The following is a 21,630-nucleotide window of genomic DNA, read 5'->3' on the forward strand; positions in this document are numbered from 1 at the left end:
CTGCTGTTTTGAATCATGTCAAATGACAACTGCAGCATGATTAATATGCTTCTTGAACTGCTACATGTTTCAACCATGCAACTAAATGTCATGGCCCAGATAGGTGTTCTGAGCAACATGCACATATAGCACTATGGCTGTGCACTAGCAAAGTCACTGCTTTAATACTGTATCAGGACGCTTATTGTTAAATACCAGGAACATTGTTATCATATAGGAAAGTTGTTCCGGACATATGAGAACAATACTTCTAATATTTAACTATAAGACATGTCCTCCCTGACTCTCCCATGAGGCTTGGCTACCCCATGGGATTTCCTTGTGAAGCCTCATGGAATTCAGAGGTACTAGACACAGCTGCTGCCCACTCCCCATTCTGTTCCACAGGGCAGGCTCAGTCTTAAAGGGACTGGCTTGGTGCAACAAGCTCCAGAGTTCCCAGCAAACCATAAGCTGCCCAAAGATTAGTTGTAGTCCAGGGGCAGGCACTCAGCCGACAGGTGACTCCAGACTCATGTCCATTATGGACATGTTCCTATACAAGGTAAGCCTGGACTTCAGGGCCCAAAGGCCAGGTCTGCTTCCTATAGGAAATAATGGGCAGTAGATCAGGCTTCTGGACTCCAAGTCTACTTTATTTAAAGTCCTCCTAGCTGGTTGGAGTCACACTTTCCCTTAAAGTTTAAAGGGCCGTTATTTTCAATGGGGGTATACTTGCCAGCACCACTGAAAATAATAGCCTTTTCAAGTTTAAAGGGCAGGTATGCCATTAAGCATTTGGGAGCCCTCACCTCTCCCCGAAAGGATTCCTGATGTCTATTACCACTCCCAATAATATCAGAACCAGGAAGTGTTGGGGGCAGGAATGGTATTGGATATTGCCTCTCTGATGCCTGAAATATCAGGCATCTTCTTATAGGGTCAGCCCACCCCATACAGCACCATTGACTCAGTACACCACCAAGGGCATCTCTATGGTATGCATGTCTACAGTTAGTTGAGTTCCAGATAAGAGGCTGTTGTTCCTTTATGACACTAAATCCTTTCAATGGCTCACTAAAGAGGTAAGTTTGCAGAAAGGTCTTATGTCAGAGTTGTGACTGTACTAATGTTCTATCTTGCTAGACCTTATTTACAAGAGACTTTTTCAGAACAGAGATGTCAACAGCCATTTTATAATGTGTAACCAGAAACCTTATGATCTTAAAATGAGAGGCTGCAGGCAGCAAAGGCTCCTTACTGCCTAATTATAAACAAAATGACACCGATTTTTCACTTAGCATGGGATAGCACAGTTCTGTGCTACAGGATGCTCATTATGTGTTTGTACTACATCAAATGGACCACCCCCTTAAAGAATGAAGGCGCAGCTTCAATTTTATACCTCTCAGGATACCAAGGGCTGAAAGGCAGTTTGAAATGTTCCTCATATATTTGTTTTGATGTTGCTGTGCTTCTCACTACTAGCTTTTGAGTGGGGAAACATTTTGGAAATAAGGCATAAGCCCTTTTATGGAGCAGAGGTCCTAAATAGAGTGAAGATAAGGAAATATTAGTAGGTGGAATTGCTAAAGCTCAACTATTCCCTATCAACAAAGGAAAGAGCTGCTGAAGCAAACAATAAAATCTTTTAGTGTCAGATACAATTCTCCAGTAGGTTTTGAGGGGGGTTTTGTGAATAAGAAGATGGAGAACATTCTACTCTGCTTCTGTAATTTTAACTGGCAGGGTGGCATCTTCACTAAAATTGCCTGAAACAAAACAACTTCTTTAATTAAGGAGAGGATCTGCACACTCACATCTTTCACCACATACTTTGCCAGATTCTCAACTGTCTTCTCCTTGAGAGATCCCTGAAACAAGAGGAGAAACTTTATGAGATGATAGAAGTTATGACCTAGCAGATATCTTACTCAGGTTTCATGTTAGTATCAGTTTCTATGCTGTCATCATTCTGTAGAGAGATGTATCAGTGATACCTGAATAAGTGACTCTAAAGATGGAAAAGTCCAAATATGAAATTATGGAGCTGGAACATAGAAGGAGGAAGTAGGGTGGAGGTAAGGCTTGAAGCATCTCTTCAACCCTCTGCTTCTTGCCCATTATATCAATGGCCCTTAGCTAGTATTTAATATTTACCCATTGGGTAGCAAAGAAAATTTCATATTATGATATCTTTATTCAGAAGTTAGAAAGTGGTTTAGCTACAACACTAATGGAAAATCAAAGCATCCTCAAAAAAAAGACTCAAGTTTCAATCACCTTATAATGTACCCAGTCCACAGCATCTCTCACATCCTGGAACATGCTCCTGAAGGACATGAAGAGGTCTCCATCTTTAAACCCTGTTTCACAGCTATGAGAGAAAGAAATAACGAACAGAGGCATATCATACAGTAAAACAGCATATAGTACTAAGAGTTCCAGAGGCATCTAAACTCCTGCAGAACTGGAATTGGCAACACTGAAAGTAGTTATAAAACCCTAGTAGGTTTAGTCCCATGGAAGCCTGTTTAGTCTAGTGGTTAAGAGCAGTGAACTCTAATCTGGAGAACCGGGTTTGATTCCCCACGCCTCTACATGCAGCCAGCTGGGTGACCTTAGGTTAGTCACAATTCTCTCAGAGGTGTTCTCTCAAGAGCAGTTCTCTCAGAGCTCTCTCAGCCCCACCTACCTCACAGGGTGTCTGTTGTGGGGAGGGGAAGGGAAAGGAGATTGTAAGCCACTCTGAGACTCTGAGTGAAGCGCGGAGTATAAACAACTCTTCTTATGTATTGTATTTCACAGCTCATGAGTAGACAGTGGTGTCCAACTATTAATCAGCCAAGTTTGCATATTTAAAGGGATGTATTTGATGCAATGCTGGAGTTCTGTGACTAAAACTCTAGACATTTAGTCTGGACCTGGATTGGGCCATGGAGCTGTGGTAGATACCTCTTACGTTCTACAGGGGGGAGGCACAAACAAAGCTTCCCACCTGGGAAAACAACATGGCATGTTAAAAAAATTCTCTAGCGCTGCAGCCTTGATTAATATCCCTCTCCCCTTCTTAGGGCCAATTTCTATGTATGAAATTCCAGTCACAGAACTCCAGTGTCACGTGTAGTTGAGCCTAAGTCAGTGATTTTTCACCTTAAGTAAAGAAACCGTGAAAACTGGAAGGCCAAACAATGCAAACAATCCCATTCACTCCAAAGTTACAGTTTCCATAAAATTTCACCAAGAAAATTGTATTAATCTCTGAATACGTGCAAAGTAGACAGGGCATAGCATCTTAGATCTCACGATTACACACTCACCTTGCATATCTGTCACAGTTAGTAAAAAAATCTATCAGACAAGCCAACAAGTAGGTTTCTGCAAGGAAGGAAAGCCAAATAAAGGCAATATTAATCGTTAAGTGAAGGAGAGGATTACACAATAGAAGTCAAAAGGACATTTCCAACTGTGATATTTAACAGTGGCACACTGAATGACTGTCATAGCACAAAATCTGCCCTCCACCTCCTCCATTTAGGGTCTCACCTGGTAGGTTGAACAGAGTGTTTAGAATATAAAACCTGTCAGTGTCATCCCTCTGGATGAATTTATTAGGATACTGCTCTCGGATCTCTGGCCTAAAAACATAAAGGGCAAGGGAAGATGGTACTTAAAAGATGTCAGCAAGATCACAACCATTTTTTTTAACTTCTGTGGCAACTCTTATCAGATGCCAAAAAGATCAATAAGCCAGTTCAGCCTTTAAAAACACTACTCTCAGAAATGTAAGATGTGATGGAAGGTCTCATCATCATACAGCTACAGGCAAATGAAAATACATGGATATTTCTCTCACATTCTCTTGAGTTCCTCTAACAGGGTTTCCAAATTTAGCAGGATATACTGGACAGGAACAATCTATAGCAAAGCTGGGGCCCCTTATGAATTTGGAAGAAGCTGTGCTTTATACTGAATGTGATTAGCAACCAAATGCTACATATATTTATTCTGAAACAAATTCCATAACACCTATATTTGTAGTACTCACCCTCTCATGAAGTTAAAGCCATGTGCGCATACCAAGATGTTCCCATAGGCATCAACTTTTAACAGGTTTCCATAAAGGGAATCAAACACCAGGCCTCTATCAAAGAAATGCAAAGAATGATATAAGAATTTTATACCATGCAATGACCAACAGCAAGACTTTAAAAGATAGTCTATTGGAATGGCATACCTGAGCCAGTTCTATCATGTTCTGTCCAAACTAGAATCTGACCCTAAGGAGGACACTTTGCTGACAGAGTCCCATTGAACTTTTGTTTAGCTGCAGAGGAAAAAATAGTCTGCATTGCCTGGTTTAAAAGTACAATTGATCTGTTCTCTTATATTTAGTTCATTTATCTCAACAGGTAGGCTGGCTTGCACATTCAGTAGGACACTTAGATAGCTTTCAAAACTCAAAACTTAAACACTCCCACCTAGCCCAGTCACTGAATAACTCCAAGACAGGTATTCTTTACCATAAAAAGATTAAAACAGACTTGTCCACGAAGTGCTAGCAAACATTTATCCTAACTGTTTACAATGATGCTGAAGAATTACTGAAATAATTTATATAAAGCACTTTGAACACACTGAAATGCTAGTATTACTACTGTTGCAAACTAAACCCTTTTCAACATGTCTACAGAGAGAGTTAACTGTCATTTTATCTGCCCAGTGGTTTTCCAGAGGAGCCCTGATTATAGTAAACAACAAGGGCTGAACTAATTATGACAGAAGCAAGAACTGATCCAGTCACATAGAATGTGATTTTAAAAGCAAAAAGGGACATTTAAGTGAGGAGTAAAGATCTTTCCCAACCTGCAGCTTGTCCCCAAAGCTTCTTTTCCTAAACTCTTTCCTCCACAGCTGTGCTTGGGTACTAAAAGTCATCTCAGCTAGGTGAAAAGTACCTGGGTAGAGGAAACTGCAGGAAGGCTTGACATCCTTGACTAGCAAACCCTTTCTGTAAGTAGAACACTCCTATCCTTCTAATAGGGGTTAGTCCATGCTTCTACATATGGAACTTCTACCATGTCTAGTTTGCCTCAGCTAATCATCATGTCACTGAGCAAAAATTACAGCTTACTGAGCTTGATTATTGGGTGCTTACTTAGCCTCCCCATGTCACATTCTTCCCTTTCCTCCCAAAACATATAGTTCCCCCCCCCCCACTTACCCATGATGGAACAGTCACATAGTGTGCTTCCTCACCCACACTCCACATCACTGGTTTACACTAGTGGGAGAGGATGGGGAACCACATGACATGAAGAGTGCACATCATGGCAAGTAAATCAACATGTAATTGGGAAAGAGGTGAAAATATTACATAGGGAGGTAGTTTTGAGCAGCCATCCTACTACCATAACTTGTGGCTTGGCCCTCAATGAGATTGAGAAGGAGGCAGCCAAAACAAGTAAACTAGACTATTACGATATTCTCTTTGTTCTAGTCCAGGAGTCCCTAACATGGTGCCTGTGGGCATGATGGTGCTCACGGACACCTTTCCTGGTGCCTGCCAAGTGTTTTTAGAAAGTGGGTGGGGCCAGCAAGGCTTCTGGTCAGCCACTCAAGATTTGATTTGCTGAGCAGATTTTTAAAAACACTGCTTTGGCAGCAGCTGCCACCACATTTCAAGGGTCTTCACAGGGTGACTGAAGGTAAACTATTGTAGCCATTTTGTGACTGGCTCCACCTTCTGTGGCTGCACCCACTATGCTGCTACCTTTCCGCAGGGCATGTAAGGCAGAGATGTTCCACCAGGTTTTTGGTTGAGGTCAGTGACAGCTATAACATAACTCTGGCACTCTCCCCTTCCCATCTCCTCCAGTCTCCCTTCCCTATGAGGCTGTGGCATCTCCTGCAAACTTTTCAGCATCAGATGGGTTGGACTGCATTAAATGTTTTAGGTATGTTTTATACTTTAATTCTGGAATTTTAACTGTAACTTATAAATTGCATTGAAATTTTATTGTGCTGTATGCCACCTTGAGCCCTGTTTTTCAGGGGAGGGTGGCCTAAAAGTCCAATCTAATAAATAAAATAAACAGATATGCTGTGCCAGAAGACCAAAAGGTCCGGCAGGATCAAAAAGGTTGGGAACCCCTGTTCTACTCAGTTAACATATTCAGACAAAGAAAAAACTAAATACATTCTGTATGTGCTAAACAGATCCTGTTTGTCTGCGCCAAGACCTTATAGCCTGATACCAAGTGAAGACTTACAGGGCCTAGAACTTGCGCTGACACAAGGATTGCCATATGGACAGCCCTGGATGATGTAAAGCAGCATCACTGCTTCATCATGAGATTAGAGCACAAGCTTTTAATATGTGCTCAAATTTTACTTCAGCACTACCTTTCAGAAGTTTTTGCAGCAGCATGGTAAAACATGAATACAGACTAGGGGATGCACAAAAATCTGGGCACAAGGCATTCACCCAGCTGCCCCTTCCATTTCTTCCCTTCATTACCCACTGATTAAGGCCCATCTTCATACCATGTTTCCCCGAAAATAAGACACTGTCTTATATTTATTTTTTCTCAAGAAGATACACTAGGGCTTATACCACAAATGCATAGAAATTCTGCTAGGGCTTATTTTTGGGGTAGGACTTGTTTTCGGGGAAACAGGGTACTTGTTTTTGAAATGTTACATAATACACTGTAACGATTTTGCCATCTCCTTTTTACATGGGGAGTCATTCTGTGCGATAGCTTTTAAAAAATAGAAAAACCACTGTGTGAATTTTATGACACTTGAAAAACAAACATATGAAGTAAGCCTACAGAAAGGTGCCAATGTTTTAATTTTTTCAGCATCTTTCCATGAATAGTTTTCAATTTCTTTCCAGCTTTTACTAAAGCTATCAACCTGTTTCATCAATGACTGTGGTAAACTCTGACCGGAATATAAAGGAATGTGTGCAGAGCATCACGTATGAAGTGACGCTTCCAAAGGTCCCTTTTTGAAAGAAGCTGCTCATGGTGGCGAGTAAGCTGCTTTCCAAACGGTCCTCAGGAATAACCTCCAACACAGCAAAGAATGGAGGAGGCAGGGGTGACAGCAGCCCTAGTACATAAAAGAAAGTACCTAAATCTGTAGATCCTTCTGGACCCCTGGCCATGTCCACACTTTTTTGTCCTTCAAATCATTTCAAGAAAGATTTTAAGTAGCCTTGTATTAGATTAAACATATTCATTACATAACTTAGAATGTGAGCAAACCCATTACATGCTTTTATATTTTGTAGGTTTCCCAGTTACTCTAAGTCACTTATCCAATACACATTTCAGTGGATCTTTAAGACACATTATCTGCTTACATCACCTGCCTGGCACAAGCCGAAGTGCTTACATATAAAACTGTATAACTAGAAGCTAAAACTATGTCATTAAAACAGTTCAGAGCAAATGAACCCTTGAGGATGTTACCTGGTTGGGAATGCAGGATCATAGACAAAACTGAGCAGCTCTTGAGGATATCCAATTGAAACTAATCGCTCAACTGTCAGGTCAAACCCAAGGGATTCATATTCTGGAGACTTGTACACTGTGACAAGATTAGAAAATTTAGATTATTTTAGAAAATGCAAGCACCCTAAATAAAAAACCCACATCTAACCAAGGCAGAAAATGTATGTTAATTCTGACACTGTCTTCTGTCCTTACCAATAATAAGGTCATCTGTTTCACGTTTCCTAAATTGTAAGACTTTGGTAGCTGTTGTGATCATAATGTTTCATCAGAATGGAAGTACAGTTCATATTTCAGCAGCAGAAAGCATCCAATGAAATATCAGCTACTTCACTAGCTAATGAAATGTTAGCTATTGCCTCAGGGGAAATATATTCCGAACAGAACTATCACCTTCACCTCATTTCACTTCTACATAGTAAAAGTTAAACAGACCTACTGGTCCTGCTAAAATCAAAATGCAACTCTAAAATCTATTTAGGCATTCCATGGAGGTGTTTAAAGGAACAATGGTTGAGACTGCCAGGTTACCAAGTAACATATTAATAAAAACTACAGCAAAATATTTAAGTCCTCTTGGAAGGCTTTTACTCATGTGCAAAGAGAACAGAGATGTGAACGCCATGGGGAAAATGTAATATTTAGGGCTGAAATCAGGAGTATCTTCCTTTTCTTAAAATGTTTTGAGACCCCCCTCCATTTTTCCAATGGAAAAAATTGGGAAATGTTGGGAGTAAAAGCAAAAAAACCCAACAACCCCTGAAATATTTCTTCTTTGAAATTAGTGAAATGCTATATGAAACAAAAGTCTGAGGCCTTGTTCTTCAATTTTTCCGATGGAAATTTTGGGTAGTACTGAAAAAAAATCCTATGATTTTTTTCCTTTTGAAATGAATGAACCATGCTAAAATAGCATAGAGTACAGCAGTTTGCAGCTTGCTCTCGCTTTAGTATTGGGTGTATTTGAAATTTTGCTTGTAGAAAACTGAGCATTTATACCTTTAAATTCCATAAATATGCCAATTAAGAAGAAGAGATTGGATTTATACCCCGCCCTTCACTATCCAAGGGAGTCTCAGAGCGGTTTACAGTCTCCTTTCCCTTCCTCTCCCCACAACAGACACCCTGTGAGGCAGGCGGGGCTGAGAGACCTTTGACAGAAACTGCTCTTTTTCAAGAACACATGGAATTCACTGCCACAGGAGGTGGAGGCGGCTACAAGCATGGATGGCTTCAAAAGGGAATTAGATAAGCATTTGGAGCAGAGGTCCATCAGTGGCTATTAGCCACAAGGTATAGATAGGGGCTCTGGGGCAAGTGATGCTCTGTCTTCTTGGTGCTTGGGGGGGTCAACAGTGGGAGGGCTTCTAATGTCCTGGCCCCACTGGTGGACCTCCTGATGGCACCTGGTATTTCTGGCCACTGTGGGACACAGAGTGTTGGACTGGATGGGCCTTTGGCCTGATCCAACATTGGCGTCTCTTATGTTCTTATGTAAGAACAGCTGTGCCAGAACTCTGGCTTGCCCAAGGTCATCCAGCAGGTGCAAGTGGAGGAGTGGGGAATCAAACCTGGTTCTCCCAGATTAGAGTCCGCGCACTTAACCACTACAGCAAACTGGTGTAAAAATACTATTTTATATGCTAACTCATTAGAAATTGTGCATTCTATGTTGTTAAAGCAGCAAAATACGTTTCAGTTTGATAAGAAAGTCAGTATTGCATATATTTACATGTTTTAAAAATAGGGGGGGAAGTCCCCCCCCAAGGCTTCAATATTTATGGAAATTTTATCTGTAAATAGAGAAAACACTGAATAGATAATTCATCTCTTCCTTGTGTGCTGATATTTATCCTACTATTTATCTTTCTTTAACCTACTACCTGTTGTCCCACTTTCAACCAAGAATTGCTGCTCTCCATATTTATAGTACTATTTTACAAGTTTAAAGAATCTGTCACCCTCAGATTTTAATAGCCTATCACTTTATATTTTTAGATAAGTCTCATTCTGTGTCTTTAATCATATGAATTACCGGCACCAACTTGCTTAAATCTTTCTTAAGATGTAGGCTGGAATCTAAAGAACTGTGAAAGTGGGGTTTTCTGAATACCACACCCCCACCCATCCCCAGACAGACATGCACACCCTTCATGATAAATGGTTTCTGAAACTGAAGAGATTTTTCATATGTAGCTTGCACTATTTCACAAGTTCTCATGAGAGGGGGGGGTGGACTACTGGACATGCCTAAGATCTTTGGTGTACTTAAAGTAGTTCTTTGGATTCTGGCCACACTGAGCTGTAGTCCCTTCAAGGATTAAGTAGTATAGAAACCCTATTAATTCCTTCTGTCTTGCATACAGTGATTATACAAATTACATCCCAAATCGCATGCATCTTCTTACAGCTATGTTTTCCTGCTAATTTATGTTCTGTGTATGATCCACTATTATTTGGGTATCCTTCTTAACAATGTAACCAACTATTCAATTGTGAGTCATTCTGCATATAATAATTTATCTAAATTAGGCATTCAATTTTCCTGAAATAACCTGATACTATAGGGTCAGCCTGTTTAGGGAAGCAGTTACATGTTATACCATGCTAAAACTGATGTCATGCAACCACACCTGTCATTCAGATATTTAAGATAGTCTCCCTGCCTGCCACAGAGTATGCAGAGGTGTTAGGATTTAAAAAATAGTCTGTTGTGCCTAATTATTTTTAAAAATTATAAATACAACAGAAGTTAACCACCTGCACATATCCACTGATCCATGTATAATATAGCTGGACCTCACAGGATTTACCTACATTTAACTGTTTTCAGAATCCTGAATACAGAAACCTTTACTTATAATAAGGTTTCATAAGGGCAATGCAAAGTTAAGAACTTAGCTTCAAGCGTGTGTGGAACATCTGCTTACTAAACTTGCATGCCCAGCGAAAGCAGCATTAGCATTCAAATCCTCTACATATTGAAGGTGCATACACAGTAATCAGCTTTTAAACACAGGAGTTCTTTATGTACCTTCAGCACAAGCAAGAACTTTTAGATTATTTCTCAACCCATGTGCAGGCTGCTGACAGTAAGATGACTTAAGCAACGCTGCTTAAGAATACCGGAACTCAAAGATGACAGTCTGGATAAAAGGAAACTGTACCACCACCAATGGAACCAGGTTAGTGCTATACAGATTCGCCTGGAAGAATCTGGAAAAGCACAGTACCACTCTCAGTAAACATCCCATATATCCTGGAAAATTTGTATGCCATGTTCTCCAAGGTACTGACTTGTAGAACTATTTGCCCTAGGAAACCTTAGAATGGCACTGTTCTAATGTATTTGTATAACAGAAGTCTAGAATAATTAATTGTGGCTGAAGTGGGGACCAGCCCATGGGGAGAGAAAAGGATGACACAGACACACTGTACTGGGAGACATAGTTCCAGAATAGCACACCATTCTCAGCCAATTTATTTTCAACTCAAGCTGTGGACTAGAGGAAAACCTGGGCTCCAGGTCCCCCTTTCCATGCTGGGCCAACCCCTTGGAGGCAGGCTACAGGAAGCCACTTCATAGCTACCTGGCTTATAGCAAGCTGAGCCCATCCTCCCAGAGTCATCCTTGCTCCCTTCTCTCCAAGGCACAAATGGCCATTCCAACCCATGGCTGGAAGCCTGTTCTCCAAAAGAGGGGTGATCACAAGACACCTATATTCTTATTTTAATAGGAAAAAACAAGTTAGTTTTAAATTAACAGATTACGAGGCCTTTATGAGCCTCATACTAAACTGAACACTGGAAGTAGTGAATACTCATTAAACATAATTAAATTATTCCTAACTAAACTAATGGACCAAACACTAGCAAGCATAGTTAGAAAAATACCCTTCACTAATAGGCACAAAAGGCAAGCTACAAAAATAGCAAAGAAATTCTGGATTAAAATTTCATTGCAGTATTAAATTAGTGTGTGTGTGTTGACCTGATATACTACAAAGTATATCAGTTTAACACACATATGCCCCAATTTAGTAATATGAGATAGACAGGAGGCTGACATGCCCTGAAACGACAAACCCCCACTTAGCTGTTTCACTCCTCAGCCTATGGGAATGCTGCTTCAGCATACAATTACCTTTCAGAGCAGGGATGGAATGTTGGAGGGAAGCACAGCAGCAGTTAGTTCAGATCTTCCTCAGAGAGAGGGCAGTCATGGTTCTGGGTCTGCCTCAGCAAAGGAGCAGACAGTTTGATGGATGGCTCTGTATGGCAGTGCAGCAGAGCGGTATAGTTCTACCTCTGGAGAGGACAGAGTACCCAGTTGTTAGGTCTGTCTCTGGTGATAAGTGGACCTTATACCATTTAGTCTGACTCCTGGGAAAGGTGGACTCCTGGGTGGAATCCTGTGCGTATGAAAGGATCTGACTTGGTGGCTGATCAGTGCAAATACCATTAAAAACCACACTCTGAAGCCATAACTAGCCTAGATTTATGCGTCTCAACCAGTTTTTTTCCTTTTGCTATCTGGAGACACAAGAACACATGAAGCCACCTTATACTGAATAAGACGTTTGGTCCATCAAAGTCAGTATTGCCTACTCAGAGTGGCAACTGCTCTCCACGGTCTCAGGCAGAGGTTTTTCACATCACCTCCTACCTGATCCTTTTAGCTGGTGATGTGGGGATTGAACCTGGGACCTTCTGCATGCAAAGCAGATGCACTCCCACTGAGCCACAGCCCCTCCCCAGTGCTGAGACCTGTGCTGTTGATCTGTTCTCTAAAAACACCTGTAAATGAATATTCTGTGTTATTCCTGCCTCAGTCAGTGATCATTGTGTTCTTCTTGCTCACCACATAACTTATCTCATATCAGCAAACCCAAAGGCTTTACACTTGCTACCCTAAGAACATCTTATAACTGGTGGGAAGGTTTAAAGTTCAAAACAAACCTGGTTCCTCAAAATCATAAGAGGCTGTGTAGGTCCCCTCAATTTAAAGAAAGGGTCTGTCACAGTAATGTAATGAACTGTTAATCTAGAATTAATATAGTGATTCCCAACTGCTTTTTTGGGGAACCACAAGTTGTCAGATATTACATATTGAGCAGATCAGTAAATCAGCTGGCCCATCACTACCCATCTTTCTTCATAATATACAGCAGTAGCACAATGCTTGGTGCATTCTAGGGCACACTCCCAATTTATATGGTTCAATAACAAGGTCCAAAAGACCTGGCCAGCATCCCAGAGCAGATGTACTTATATAGAAGAAGAAGAGAAGAGATTGGATTTATACCCCGCCCTTCACTACCCAAAGGAGTCTCAGAGCGGCTTACAAACCCCTTTTCCTTCCCCTCCCCACAACAGACACCCTGTGAGGTAGGTGGGGCTGAGAGAGCTCTTGACAGAAACTGCTCTTTTTCAAGAACAGCTCTTATCAGAACTACGGCTTACCCAAGGTCATCCAGCCAGGTGCAAGTGGAGGAGTGGGGAATCAAACCCGGTTCTCCCAGATTAGAGTCCGCACACTTAACCACTACACCAAACTGGCAGCATGGCAATGTTTAATGCAGAGTATCTGTGAAGCCATCTCATTTTGGTAACTTTGTCAAGTGTCCAGTGTGCAGCTCTCTACTATCTATAGAAACATGTGTGTGCTAAGTGTTGGGAAGTCACTTCCAGCTTATGGTGACTATGAATTTATGACCTCCAAAATATCCTATCTTTAACAGGCTTGCCCAGGTCTTACAAACAGAAGGCTGTGGCTTCTTTTATTGAGTCAATCTATTTCATTTGGGTCTTCCTCTTTTCTTGCTGCCTTCAGCTCTTCATAAAATTATTGTCTTTTCCAGTGATTCTTATCTTATCATACTGTGACCAAAGTACAATAGCCTCAGTTTAGTCATCTGAGCTTCTAGGGAGAGGTCAGGCTTGATTTGATATAGAACCCACTTACTTGTCTTTTGGCAGTCCATGGTATCCATATAACTCAACGGAATCAATTCTACTTTCTTCCTGTCTGCTTTCTTCATTGTCCAGCTTTCACACCCATACATAGCACTGGGAAATACTATGGTATGAATTATCTTGGTTGCCAGTGACACATCCTTACACTTAAGAATCTTTTCTAGCTCCTTCATGGCTGCCCTTCCCAGTCTCAATCTCCTTCGGACTTCTTTGCTGCAGTCTCCCTTTTGGTTGATGATGGAGCCAAGGAATAGAAAATCTAGGACAATTTCAGTTTTTCTATCATCAATCTTAAAGTTGTGTAATTTCCCAGTACTCATTGCTTTTGTCTTCTTGATGTTCATCTGTCATCCTGCACGTTCTTCTTTAACCTTCAGTAGTAGTCATTTCAAATCTTCACTATTTTCTGCCAGTGATATGGTCTCAGCTGCATATCTCAAGTTGTTAATGTTCCTTCCACCAGTTTTCACTCCGCCTTCATCTAAATCTAATCGAGTTTCCCTTATGATATGTTCTGCATACAGATTTAAGAGATAAGGAGATAAAATACATCCTTGTCTGACACCTTTGCCAACTGGAAACCATTCTGTTTCTCCATATTCTGTCCTAGCAGCAGTCTCTTGTCTAGAGTACAGGTTGCACATCAAAACAATAAGGCACATCAATTCCTTTTAAAACCAAATATAGCTTTTAATGGTCCACACAGTCAAAAGCTTTGCTGTAATCTATGTAATACAAGCTGGTTTCCTTGTGGAAGTCTCCCATCTGCTCCAGTAACCAATGTAAATTTGCAATATGACCTCTAGTGAATCTTCTTTTTCAGAAACCAGCTTGAACATCTGGCATTTCTCATTCTGTATATGGTAACAGCCTTTGTTGTAAGATTTTGAGCAAGAAGGAAACTTACCACTCTTTTACCCTAAACTCTTTGCTGAAGCAATGAAATTTTAGGTTTGTTAGCATCAGTGCTTTTTGTGTAAAAAAATAGTACAGATATTGATATGAGGTTTATTTATTTATTTATTTTATTTCATTTATACCCCACCCTCCCTGCACGCGGGATTTCCACCAATTCCCCCCTCAGGACTTGGGAGAGTTCCCCTCAAAGGTGCTAGTACTCAATACCAGCAAGTACCACCACAAAAAAGTCCTGGTTTGCATCATATGCTTGGAACAAAACGTTACCAAATTCTTACAAAGAATCAGAGTAAAGTTAATCAAAGTTTTAAATATTGCTTTTATATTACAGACAGCTAGGCACGATTCAGGATTCTAATATATACTGCACAATCACATTGTCAACATTAGGAAAAGGTATAGAAAGAGTGAGGGCAGAAAAAAAATCACAGTAACATAAAATTAACAACTTGTCAGATGCAGAAGAGCTGATGACTTCACCAAGATAAGACACGCTGAACTTGAGAGCTAGAGCAAAAGTAAAGCCTAAATCAAAATATCTAACTCTCAACATAGCCCAATCTGTGGATACTTAAATTCAAAGACTGTAGCCACGAACAAACAAGACGGATCTCTCTGCAACCCTGAGAAAAGCCCCAGGTTCACAGAAAACCTGGGGGGGGGGGATTTTTTAATCTCTGGTTTCATTTATATTTTTATAAATCTGTTTTATGTATTATTCCAATTTTTCATACAAAGCAGTGTGTAAAGTGTGTATGGATTTTCATATGGAATAAAATGTTTTTTTCCTACTGCACTGTTGTTTTTCTTATTTGCTCAGGCTTGGCAGCAGCCATCACACAATTCACCTGAACAAATTGCTACCACACAAGTTTTGCAATTTGGCCAGACCCTCCATGGGGAGAGGCTGCCAGGAGGAAGGTAAACTGAGCCAGTGTGGTGTAGCAGTTTGAGTGTCATATCAGGCTATGAGGGACCCAGGTTCAAATCCCTACTCTGCGATAGAAGCATGTGTGATCTTGGGACATTCTCTCTCAGCCTAATCTACCTCACACGGTTGCAGTGAAGATAAAATGGAGTAGAGAAGAATGATTTAAGCCACTTTGAGTCCCCACTGGGGAGAAAGGTGGGGTATAAATGAAGTTAATAAACAACAAATAAAGCTGAATATTGTGGGAGGGGCAGCTAAAAGAAAAGTTGGCTAGCAAGTGGGGAGAAGAAAAAAGGATGGAAAAGAAACAGTATATGGAGGCTCCCAGAAGGAGAGAAAGAAAAGTAAGAAAGGGGATACAGGGGAAAAGACTGCTCAAAGTCCTTGTGCGTTCCCTGCTTGTGAATCAACATAACTAATTCTCAACATGGCCCCACCTGTGGATACTTAACTCTAGAAACTGGGGCCATGAACTAACTAGACAGATCTTTCTACAAACCCAAGAAAAACTCCAGTTTCACAAAAAATTGAAATCTTTTTCTAAAAAAGACACTGCCCCCTAAATGATGAAGGCCTTAGGAAATAGGTGCCCACAGAGGCAGTTGTTAGTTAATTCTCAGCATGGCCCCATCTGCGGACATCTAAATCTGAGCAGCAGGGCCATGGGCAGAGGAAGATCTATCCACAAACTTGGGGGAAATCCCAGGTTTGCAAAAAGTCCAAAAACTTTTTTAAAATGGAAGGAGGTTTCAATTACCCCCAAATGGAGTAGGGATGCCTGCAGTTACACAGACAATGCATTTCTGTTAGCCCAGCCTCATCAGTGCCTGGCACACACCACCACTGCTGGGTAGGGAGCTAGAGGAATGCAGGGGAAAAGGAACAGGAACCGCTGACAAGTGAGCTATGGAGGTGATGGTGAGGCAGGCAGATGACTGAGAGCTGCCACTGCTGCCACCCCCACTGCTGCATAATCCATGGAGGAGCAGCAATGAAGGGAGGTGGGTAGGTGAGGAGACAAGCTGCAGCCATGTGAGTTGCCAGGGGAGCGCAAGGTGGGTGAGGAAGGAGCTGCTACCACCCCACACAGCATACCCTACAGAGGGATGGAGACAGGCAGGAGAGAGGAGCTGCTGCTATATTAGGCAGCAGTGATGCAGGCTGGCAAGCAGGGGAGCAGAAGCCAATGAGTGGGTAACCCTGCAAGCCAGTGAGGGAAATTCCCCTCCACACCAGCTTTGTGGGTCCACACGTGTGTATTTATATTACTTAAAGAATTCCTAATTCAGTCCTCAACAATCAGACTTCTGGGGCAAAAAGGAACAAATATAAAATCTAACAACAACATTCTAAAATGAAATGAAAATTAGAGTACTGATGTAGCAAGGCTATTAAGAACAAGGGGTAGAAACTTGAAATCCTCTGGTTCAAATGTCAAAATGTCCACTGACATCTGACTTTAAACAGAACAAAGTTTGGGTCCAGTGGCACCTTTAAGACCAACAAAATTTAATTCTGGGTATAAGCTTTCATGTGCATGCACAGTTCTTTTAGTGTATCTGAAGAAATGTGCATGCACACAAAAGCTTATTCCCAGAAATAAACTTTGTTTGCTTTAAAGGTGCCACTGGACTCAAACTCTGTTCTATTGCTTCAGACCAACATAGCTACCCACCTGAATCTATTTGATTTTAATGCAAGTGATGCCTGGATTTGGTAGTTCTTGCCTAGTAAAGCATACAATTTGAGATTTTCACTGTCTTTTTGGTCATCAAGAAGACTTTTAGGTTTTGACTGTTAATTTTCTGATGAAAGTCAAGGCTAGAGAAGTCTGGCTGTTATGGAATACTGCAAAAAAAAAAAAAAACCACCTGAGAAGTTTCTCACGGGAAAGTGGATTTGAACAGAAGAAACCATGGATTTTGGTAGGGGAGGCACAGATTCAAAACAAGTCAAATATGATCACATTTTTTGTAAATAAACAAACATGCCTATTCTGGACCCAGCCCTGACTTGGATAGCCCAGGCTAGCCTGATCTTGTCAGATCTTGGAAGCTAAGCAGGGTTGACCCTGGCTAGTATTTGGATGGGAGACCTCCAAGGAATACCAGGGTCATGATGTGGAAGCAGGCAATGGCAAACCACCTCTGAACATCTCTTGCCTTGAAATCCCTACAGGGCAATCATAAGTCAGTTGTGATGTGACAGAAAAAAATATATATATTGGACCCAAACTTTTTATATCAGAAGAATAATTCACAATGTAATGGTTCTCCTTCATACAGGGAAATTGACAGATAGAGCCAAGATAATCGGGCTGTCTTTACACGGAGTTTTCATTGCTGTTGGCTTGTATCCTCTCCAAGGGACTGTGTATGACAAGGACTGCATTCACAATTCATTGCATATTATGCAATTGGTGTGCTAAAGCAATCATTTGCAACTGGATTATCTTGTGCAAATGACTGCTACAGCACAATGCTTAAGGCAATATCCAATTATGTGTGGATGCATTCAAGATAATTGAGTACCTTCCCTTTCAGGGTTGGTTCAGAAATGGTTCATACACATACACTACCAATGCAGTCAGTCACGGGAAGAAAAATCCCAAATATGTGCACACACACACAGTATAATCTGAAGTGAGAAGCAGGGATTATGCACATAGGTCTTGATTCTCATTAAGTTTATATGCACTGTAAGGAAACATGCACAAGCCCAAGACATTCAAAGAAATTGTCTACCTGGGCACTACAGTGCTTAAATGTATTTTTAAAACTGAAGGGCATTATTTCCACAACCAAGTAGCGGTTATTATTCCAAGCAATGAGACTTTCAAAAGTAAATCTATTCAAGAAAAGCTATTGACTTGATTCAAGTATTTAAAGCATCTGCATCTAGGATGGCCAACTTCCATTTAAGAGATGCATTTCAATTCACTGCACAGATTCTGTGATATTTAGCATAACATTAAAAGGAAAATCAGTGGTAGTTTTGCAGACTGGTATCTTTCATCTGACAAAAAGCTTAGACATTAAACATCACTTTCAAGCTTACAAACTCAAAACACTAATATGTGACTACCCACCTACATGGAAATTTTGTGAAGAAATCTGACTTCCGGTTGATGGCGGCACGCTTGCGGACTCACCTCCCAGTCCTCCCGGGGGTGCCTCCATGCTCCAGCGGAAGGAAGGGGGCGAGCAGGCTCGTAAACGCCCCCTCAGGGGCCCAGTGAAGGGGCCCTGGCCAAGGATCTCTGAGGGGGTAGCCTCTTCGATGGCGGAATGCCAGAGAATCGAGGCACCCCTTTGCTCCAGTGGTTCTTCCAGCCGAGAGACCAAATGGTACAAGTGAAGCTAACCGGGTCAAGCGCAGGAGATCGGGCGTTGAAAATGATGAAAGAAGCGTGGTCGGATGGCCAGTTATGAACGTGAGTCAACTGAGAAACGATTTTTAAAAGAAAAGCCGCTCCCTACCCTACTCCACGGAACGGGAAAAGCGAGCGGGGGGACGCCTCCCATGCATATAAACTGTTGAGCGAAAGGGGGGGGAGCAGAAGAAAACGCGATCGGATTGCCCAAGCGAGCTAAACAGCTAAGCACACATTCAGAGACTTTAAAAAACTTTCCGAAAGTAAATAAACGGAAAAAAGATGGCGGGGAAGAGGGACAAAGACAAAGAAAGACTTATGAAAATGAAACTAGAGTCCCCAAAGCCGGAAACGACCAGTGAGACGGCAAAGGCTGTAGCTGAGTTCATGCGCCCTCTACTGGAACAGCTGAATAACTTCAAAGAGCAGATGTCTGTGGTACCACAAAGCATTACTGTGCAACAAACGCAAATAACTGATTTGATCCAAGTAATGAAGCAGGATGCTGAGAAAGTAAAGGAAGTGGCCGAATCAACGCAGAAAGTGAAGAAGAAAGTACAAAAATTGGAAAAGAAAACTTCTTCCTTGGAAGACCAAATGCTTCAAGTACAAATGGATAAAGCCAACATGGTCCTGCGCTTCCAGGGTGTGCCAGAGAACAGAGGAGAGAATCTTAAAGAACTTATGAGTGAGTTACTTGCCCCAGTGACAGAAATAAAGGCGGAATTGTTACTCAACGATATGGATGTGGCCTATAGGTCATATTCAGGATATATAAAGAAAAATAATCTGCCTGGGGAAATTGTAATAAGATTCTCGAAGAGGCATGTCAGGGATGCTATCCTGAAAGCAGTGGCTGCAACACCCCTGAAGGCAGGGGAGAATGCTGTTAGAATGCTAAAGGATATTCCATTTGAAGTAAGACAACGTAGAAAGAAATATAAAGAACTTGTACTCTTTCTCCAAACAAACTCAATTGGATATAAATGGCTATTTCCAGAAGGCGTAACGTTTAAGATTAAAGAGAAGAAGGAAAAGATTGACTCTGTTCTGAAAGCTCAAGAATTCCTAAAGGAGCAGCTGGGAAGGTCAGAGGACAGGAAAAAAGAAGAGGGCAGTAGATCCAGTGGCGAGCTGGAGACTGGTTCTTCTGGCGAGGACTCTTTGTCTGAGCAAGGGGCAGCAGCCCCGAAAAGTCCCTACAAGTTGCGGAAGAGAAGGGAAAAGAAGAAGTAAAGGCTGAAGGACTCTGATTGGTGCCTTTGAGAACTTTGGTTCTTGGGGATGATTGGGGGGTACTGTTACTGGGCAGTTAAATGTAAATGTTGAGGGTAAAAAGTGTTAAACATGTGATTCAGTTTATAAAAAGAACGACGATGAAAAGACTTGATGTAGCAAAGCTAGTTGGAGGATCTCCTCTCTTGGGTTTTTAGATAGTAGTGGGTACTTTACTTTCTCCTGTATGTGTAGTTCCCCCCCTTTTTTTGTTGTAGTTTTTCGTAGTGATAAAAAATCAATAAAAAATCCCCTCCGGGGGCTCAAAAAAAAAGAAGGAAAAAAAAGAAATCTGACACCACACATTCAAATTTTAATATATCCAGTACTAAATCTATGCCTATTTATCCTGAAGAAAGCTAGGGTAAATAATGTAAAGCCTTTTTAAAAGAATTTTTTGCAGACCTGGTTTTGACATAAGTTAGAATTCTTTAAAATACAGCTTGGTAGAAAATGGAATCTCAATTTTATACATGAATGTTAGAACAATGCCCCACACCTCCACTTATAAATTTGTACAATCCAATTTCTGACCCATAATCAAATATGTTTAGTTGGAGCCAACAGTACCCCTGTGTGAGCAGAGAGCACGTCTGCCCATGATAGCGTCTGGGGCTATGTGTGGGAAAAGATCGACCATTGGTTACTCACCGTGAAGGGTCCTTCTCCTCTGAGGCTTGAAGGACATCTTGTGGGTGATTCCCAACCATCTCTTAGGGAGGCAGGAACTTCAAACTGTTTCCTGTTTCCTGTGGTGGGAGTCACCCTCAGCTCAGTTCTGGGACTCCGAAAACAGTATGAAAATCTAAATAGTAAGAAAAGCTCAAAAAACAGTATCAACAAACGGATTTAACTGTATAAAACTCTATAAGATCAGGTGAGAGTAGAATTATATACATAGAAAGAGAAGTATGACGACCCGGGAGGGCCAAGATGTCCTCCAAGCCTCAGAGGAGAAGGACCCTTCACGGTGAGTAACCAATGGTCATTCTCCCTCTGAGGTGGAGGCCATCTTGTGGGACCTACCAGAGCAGTGTCCCTAATCTTGGGAGGGAAGGTCGTCATCGAGAGACAGGATAGATTGGAGAACACGTCTCCCAAAGGCTGCGTCAGCAGAATCAAACACATTTATTTTATAATGCCTGATAAAGGTAGATAGTGAGGACCACATAGCAGCCCAACAGACATCCTCTACTGACGCCCTATTGGCGAATGCTGCATTAGCCGCTGCACTCCGCAGTGAATGAGCCGTGATTCCAACTGGTACTTGGTTTAAGCTCCTGTATGCCTCTGCAATGCAGGATCTGATTGTGGTGCTAATTGCTGAATTTGACATCTTCCTCCCTGTGTGCAGAGGAGAAATGTTGATGAACAGAGCTTCTGTTTTTCTGAATGTAGCCATTCATAGAAGGTAGCACTTAAGAGTTCTTCTGACATCCAGGGTATGCCAGATCCTTTCCTTCGGATGCTTAGGATGAGGACAGAAGGACGGGAGACAGATCTCTTGAGACCTATGAAACTTGGAACTAACTTTCGGATGAAAGGCTGGATCCATCCTCAGCACTACTTTATCTTTATGAAAGATACAAAGTTCCTTCTGGATGGACAGGGTGCCCAGTTCCGAAATTCTCCTAGCTGAGGTGATGGCAACCAGG

The 21,630-nt window shown here is 41.5% G+C and overlaps 1 protein-coding gene across 2 annotated transcripts in view; it reads right to left on the reverse strand.

The window, feature by feature from the left end:
* NT5C2 (5'-nucleotidase, cytosolic II) overlaps positions 1-21,630 on the reverse strand; it is an 87,310-nt gene that overhangs the window by 14,088 nt on the left and 51,592 nt on the right. For both annotated transcript variants that reach the window (XM_015420136.1, XM_015420138.1), the window contains exons 4-9: positions 7,461-7,578; positions 4,028-4,123; positions 3,526-3,617; positions 3,300-3,357; positions 2,263-2,356; positions 1,800-1,853 (exon numbers count right to left, since the gene is read on the reverse strand). In XM_015420136.1, coding sequence (XP_015275622.1) covers positions 1,800-1,853; positions 2,263-2,356; positions 3,300-3,357; positions 3,526-3,617; positions 4,028-4,123; positions 7,461-7,578 — 512 coding nt within the window. The remainder of the gene's footprint in view (positions 1-1,799; positions 1,854-2,262; positions 2,357-3,299; positions 3,358-3,525; positions 3,618-4,027; positions 4,124-7,460; positions 7,579-21,630) is intronic.

The sequence above is a fragment of the Gekko japonicus genome, unplaced genomic scaffold (genome assembly GCF_001447785.1).
Source record: "Gekko japonicus isolate JY-2015 unplaced genomic scaffold, Gekko_japonicus_V1.1 scaffold29, whole genome shotgun sequence".
NCBI lineage: Eukaryota > Metazoa > Chordata > Lepidosauria > Squamata > Gekkonidae > Gekko > Gekko japonicus.